At 39.3% G+C, this 6,854-nt stretch overlaps 1 protein-coding gene across 1 annotated transcript in view; it reads left to right on the top strand.

Annotated features, from left to right (window-relative positions):
* LOC127881932 (TELO2-interacting protein 1 homolog) overlaps positions 1-4,250 on the top strand; it is a 68,425-nt gene extending 64,175 nt beyond the window's left edge. The window contains exons 20-23 of the mRNA XM_052430159.1: positions 1,150-1,353; positions 1,736-1,822; positions 2,897-3,019; positions 3,981-4,250. Of these exons, the coding sequence (XP_052286119.1) occupies positions 1,150-1,353; positions 1,736-1,822; positions 2,897-3,019; positions 3,981-4,058 (492 nt within the window). The 3' untranslated portion in view covers positions 4,059-4,250. The remainder of the gene's footprint in view (positions 1-1,149; positions 1,354-1,735; positions 1,823-2,896; positions 3,020-3,980) is intronic.
* Positions 4,251-6,854: the final 2,604 nt, after the last annotated feature.

Genomic DNA, 6,854 nt, shown 5'->3' on the forward strand with positions numbered 1-6,854 from the left:
ATCCCGGTTCGGCGTAAAAAAAACAGGATGGACTGGGGCTCTACCGGCAATAGTGAGACTTGGGCTTTAAGTGTGTTCCCTTTTTAAGGAGAAGTCACATATCATTATTTTGACACCTGTGTTTCACATAAGCAAGACGGTTGTTCTACATTTCAGGACTTGTATGTACCTTTTTAAAGTTCATGTTCTGCATTTTTCAAGACTCATTTTTCTCATGTAAAGACTTGTGTTTCACATTTCAATGATCATGTTTTATATTTCAAGGATCATGTTTCACATTTCAGGACTTATGTTCCACATTTCTTGACTAATTAATCTCTTGGAGGCTCATGTTTCACATTTCAACACTTGTTTCTCACATTTAACCCTTTCCCACTCTGAAGCAAAGTGGAAATGGCTATTAGCAAACACTATAAAACCAGAACAGCCTGGGAGTAACTAGCAGTCTGTTCATGTTTTATGCTGTTTGCTGTTCTTCAGTAACTACGGGTTGGAAATGAAGCCTTAAAAACTTGAATTTAGTAAAAAAGGTTTTTAATTGAATGTAACTTTGTAAGGGACTAGTCACTACAAATGCGTCAAAATACGTATCTAAGTGGGAAAGGGTTAAGGATTCAAGTATCACAGTTGAAGACTCATTTTTCACTATTCAAAACTTATGCTTCAAGTTAATAAATCATGTTTTTATTTTCAATGTTCATGTGTCACAAATAATTTCTTATATTTTAAGACTGGTGTTTCACAATTGATATCTCATGGTTCCCCCTCCAAGGTTCATGTTTCACACTTTTTAAGACTTATGATTTAACAATTTTATGACTCAGTTTTCATATTTCAAGACTCCTGTTTCACACTAAATAAATCATGTCCTCGTTTTCAAGGTTCATGTTTCACATTTCATTTATAATTTATTACTTTTGAAGACTAGTGTTTCACAGTTCATATCTAATGTTTCCCTTTACAAGGTTGATGTTTCACATTTTTCAAGACTCATGTTTCACATTTCATTATGTGTTTCACAGTTGATATGTCATATTTCCCATTTTCAACTTTCATGTTTCACATTTGTAAGACTTACTTTTTCCATTTCATGACTGACATTTCACAAAACTCTTTTCACATTTTAGTTTACATATTTTCTGATTTCAGGCCATAGACGTACTTTGCACAGTGGCCCGCTGCTCAGGAGACTTTGTGAAGCATCGGGTGACAAAGGATGTGCTACCCAAGCTGGCTTCATTTCTCCAGAACCAATCTGAGATCAGCGTACATGCTGGGGCATCGTACCAGTTCACTGTCAACTATAAACTGCAGCTTGCCATATTGAACAACATCAGCTCCATTGCTCAAATGGTGAGCCTTGTTTTAGGAAAATAGGGCTTAATGCATGTGCATTAAGTATCGTCCCATATTAGACTACATTTTCTGCCTTGGTGGATTTTAAAGTTAAACAAAGTCTCTTCCAAAGTTAAATCAAGTCTATGCAGAAACAGTTGTCCCAGATTAGCCTGTGCATACAGCATAGGCTGATTTGGAACTACACTTAAAGCACATGATGTAAGCCCTGTTTTCCGAGAGTGAGTGCAGCTCAGGAATTAGTTAAAGAGAATGAGATTTATTTTGATTTTAGAAGTATTAAGCAAAATAATAAAATTTTGAACCTAATTTTTAGGTGCTGATCTGTGATATCGAGTCTCTATTATTGAATCTATATATTAGCCAATCTTGTTTTCAGGCATGTATCAAGGGAAGTAATCTGGACTTGATCACCACAAGTTGCCTCCCTTACCTACATAGCCGACAGCCAAGCACTTTACAGAAGGTATGTTGTTTTGTTATGTGTGTTAACCCTTTCCCGCTTAGAAGAAAAGTGAAAATGGCTATGTGCAAACAGCATAAAACCAGATCAGCCTGCGAGTAAATCACTGTCTGTTCAGGTTTTATGCTGTTTGCTGCTCAACAGATGATTTTCCGTATCTAAGTAGTAACGGGTTTAACCCTATTTTCTATGAGGGCTGCTCATATATGTACGTAATTCTTGTTCCTACTTTGTATAATTACCCTCCAGGTATGTAGGGAGCTGCTCTCAGAAAACAGGGCTTAATGCATGGGCCTTAAGGCTTATCTAGGATGACACCAGGGGGGTTTTCTGCTATGTAAAAAAGACAGACCTGATCCTAAAGCAAACGGACCCATTCCCAAACTAAAATTATAAAAAACAAGCAAATTCGTTGAATTGATATCCCCCGCCAAACTAAAGCTTTGTCACAGATGTAAGCATTTTTTCAAGATACAAAGGGCCATAACTCCGTTATTTACGGATGGTGTAAAATGCCATTTGGCGTGCATCATCCTCTTATCCATATATATACTCATACCAAGTTTCAATGAAATCGGCCAAAGCACTTCCAAGATATGGCTCCGGACACAAAAGTGCCGGACGGACGGAAGGACGGACGGACAACGTCTAAACAATATCCCTCCGCCTTTGGCGGGGGATAATAATCACAATTTCCAAATCCCAATAAATTTTTTTTAGAAAGAAGTCTCTTATGACTTATGATTATTAGACTCTATATCTCAAAAAAAAAATAAACAACCTACAAAATATATAACCATAATTAATGTGATTTATATCCAAAATGGCCAAGAAAAGACATGTTGTGTCAATATCTGTTGATAAAAAAATCCCAATTTGGTCCTTTTTGTCGATAAAAAATCCCAATTTTGCCACTTTTATCGATTAAAAAAATCCCAATTTGACCAGACTCTTTTTCCCAAAATGGCTGGAAACCCCCCCTGGACACTCAAGGCACAAGCAATAAGCCCTGTTTTCCAAGAGTGTTGGTCATATGTACTCATACAATTTTTTTTCTCCTTACTGTTCCTCCGCCAGGCATGTATAGAGTGTTGCCGGGGGCTGATTGACATCGATCCAGACCTGATCTGGCTCAAACTCTGCCCTCTTTTCTGCCCCAAGGCGTATGAACCACCATCAGGCAGCTTCAAACCAATCAGGGTAACATTAGGGAGTATTTGAGGAAATTAAACCAGTTTAGCAGTCGACATTAGTCAGTTATTTTCTAATGCGCACTGTCACTCTTAATGGTTAAAGTTAGTCTTTTTTTATATTTAAAACTTTTGTTTAGAGCTGTTTCATATAGAATTACTATTGATTGTCATTTTCGGGCTTCTGTTGGATTTTGTTTCTTGCAAAGCTCAAAGTAAAAGAGATGAATAATTGAAAAACAGGAGACTTTGCATTTAAGGCTATTTTCTTATGACTTCATAGGAGTTTTTGATGTGTTTTTGTTTTTAATAAATGATGATTTTTAATCACATGCTTTACTTTGTTTTCCTTGTAATATTACTATTATGAATATGTTTATCTTGAACATGTACAGATAACATTAAATGCATTTCATCGGCTACTTTTTGTTTGACTGACCACTCGGATGACTATTTTTTCATAACTTTAAAAGCATCCAATAATAAGATGTGAAACTGGTTGATATAATATTAAAAGTGGAAAGTCATGCCTTATCTGAGACCAATTTACACTTATGCTTGAGCCTTATTTTCAAAGACCCGGCAGAGGCTCAATTTTATGCCCCTGGTAGGGTGGCATATAGCATTTGAACTGTCTGTCAGTCCATCTGAAAACTTTTACATTGGCCATAACTTTTGCAATATTGAAGATAGCAACTTAATATTTGGCATGCATGTGTATAATCACATGGAGCTGCACATTTTGAGTGGTGAAAGGTCAAGGTCATCCTTCAAGGTCAAAGGTAAAATTTTTCCAAGGGAAGTAACAAGCCTCAAAGGGAGAAAAATTCTATTTATCATTTGGCAGTTACAGATAATTTTTACAAGGGAAGTAATTTTTGTTAAGGGATATAATAAAAAAATTAATCAATAAAAGCGGTGCAGTAGGGGGTATTGTGTTTCTGACAAACACATCTCTTGTTGTATTTCAGGGCCTTAGCAAGCTGTCCACTAGCAATCCCTACACCGGGAACATCACCCGACTCATGGCGGATACCAAGCTGTTGTAGCAAACCTTCGCCAGACATGCCAGATTGTGTTCAGGACACTCCTGTATTCCATCCATGATCAACTGTCGAGTCCGACTTAAAACAGCTGGATGTGCAAAGCCAGGGATTCCATATGCCATTATGTTTTTCTTGCTTTGTGATTAAATTTTAGGCAATTTCATGTAATAAGAATAAAGCAATTCACTATTTAAACTGTAGATTTACATAGATTGCTCTGCCTTTATGATTGTCCCAGGGGTTGAAATGAGCCGTGTTTTGGGAAATTGGGGCTTAATTTATGTGCATATATCGTCCTATGCACTGGCTTATCCTGGGCCCGTATTCACCAACCGATTCTTAGACTTAAGAATAAAGAATAGACTTAGAACCAAGAAAAATGTGTTAAGTTTTTGAATATATACAGGCCTCCACTGGTGATTATGTCATTAACAAAATGTTCTATATGAAGAATAATATAGATAGAGATGTTTACTGCAGTGTTTGACTCAAAATTAAACAAATTCTTGAATATTCTAATTTAAAGAGTTTTCTTTATTCTTAGACTTAAGTCTATGAATTGTTTGGTGAATATGGGCCCAGGAACGACACTTGCTCCCTGCATTACATTTTGCATTGAAAAGAGACTTCCTTTTCAAAAAAAGCTATAACAACAGTCATCCCTATTAGCGTTTGCATACTGCTAATCTGGAACAACCCTTAATGTACATGCATTAGGCCTCATTTTCCTCATTTTACAAAGAAATCCTTTATTTAATAATTAGCTCACCTGAGCACCAAATGCTCTTGCTGAGTTTTAGTGGTCAGTCTATGTTTGGCATCATGTGTTAACTTTTATCTTTAACAACTCTTGAGGGCATCTTTAAAACTCGTCTGATTGTTTATCTTAACAATATATTGGTGGAATCTTAATCTAAGTCATATGGTGCCCACAAACTAGGGCCCTAGTCATAATAAGAGTCAAATCTTATATAACCTTGGTTTTAATGTCATAAATACTGACCTGTTATCGTATGCTTATACTTTCCAAGGGGAAATAACTCATCCGGAATTTTAACTGGGAATCCGCCACCTCAATACCGTAATACAGGCCAGGTTAAACATAGTGCAATGCAACCTAGCCAAAAATCGGTAACCAACCCTCAATATTCTTTCCGGATCAACCAGGTGTATACGTGTCTTTTACGGCTCTGAATTAAAATATTGTTTTTCACTTGGTTGATTGGGGTTTTGAATAGATAAATTGTGTTATTTATCTTTTTGTTTCTCATTCGGATTAATTTGTGTGGATTTAATGGATTTTGTTTCATTTGTAAAAGGTAAGCCATGCTTGTTTTATCGAACAATGGTTTATTTCTACCATGCTGGGTGTTTTCAGGCGCGAACGACCACGTGCAAAACGTGCTCTTCTAATACATTGCTAGAACGTGCAAAGCATGTTCTTCTAATGTGTTACGAGATCGTGCAAAGCGTGTTCTTCTATTGACAGATTGTTTATCATTTGCCATTGTGTGCAATAATGATTTTAACGTTCCGTATGACAATCTAATTGATCGTCATTTTATTTTTCATCTGTTTTGAATTAAACTTTTGTTTAATTTATGATCTACGGCAGTATTATTATAATTTTCATTATGGTCAAATAATGATTTTATGTGCCGTATGATAATCTGGTCTGTGACCAGTTTATGGTTGAATATGCTTTGCTCTTGTTTTTCATATATTCGACTACATGATGGTCGCAGAAACAAGAGTGGATAAATACCCGGTGACTTCGCAGATCATGGATGATAGTTGCAGTATCAGTCACCGGGTATCGGGCACGATCGCGACCGTACTATGCTAAGTCTCTTAGACAGTCGGTCAACATCAGACCATATGGCGACACCCGTCAGCCGGTCTTTGCCCGATGGCATTGGTCAAGGACATCGACCAATGCCGGACCATTTGGCATCCGCCATACGGTCATTATCCGGTGACAACACTGGTCATGATATGACCGGTACGTCATCGGGGACGTTGATCACGGACCATTGATCGACGTCTGACCGGCCGGTCCGGTCACCGGTCATGTCACCGGTCCGGTCCGGTCATTGATCACCGGTCCGGTCACCGGTCATGTCACCGGTCCGGTCCGGTCACCGGTCATGTCACCGGTCCGGTCATTGATCACCGGTCCGGTCCGGTCACCGGTCATGTCACCGGTCCGGTCACCGGTCATGTCACCGGTCCGGTCATTGATCACCGGTCCGGTCCGGTCACCGGTCATGTCACCGGTCAGGTCATTGATCACCGGTCCGGTCCAGTCACCGGTCATGTCACCGGTCCGGTCCGGTCACCGGTCATGTCACCGGTCCGGTCATGTCAACGGTCCGGTCCGGTCACCGGTCCGGTCATTGATCACCGCTCCGGTCACCGGTCAACAGTCATCAGTTAGGCCTGCCACCGATAACACCAGTCACCGGTCAAGAAGAAGAACTCGGTCTTCTTCATTGAATTATTCTCCTATTCTTCGTTGAATACATCGTCTTCATCAAGGATTAGACATCGGACACGCTCTTCTTCGTCGAGCAGTTCTCATCGTCGCGGCTCTCGTAAGCGATCACGTCGTCACTCACGGAGACGTTATTCTAGAAGATCTCGGTCTCATCGCAGCCGATCCACATCTCGGCCGATCAAGATCTCGACATCGCAGGAAACGAGGACGTCGTCAACCTTCACGTAGACATCAGCGGACTGCATTGAGCACCACTGGATAGTTATCGAACATACCTCTCCTTCATTGAGCAGTTCTCGGCG

This window comes from Dreissena polymorpha, chromosome 5 (genome assembly GCF_020536995.1).
Source record: "Dreissena polymorpha isolate Duluth1 chromosome 5, UMN_Dpol_1.0, whole genome shotgun sequence".
Taxonomy (NCBI): Eukaryota; Metazoa; Mollusca; class Bivalvia; order Myida; family Dreissenidae; genus Dreissena; species Dreissena polymorpha.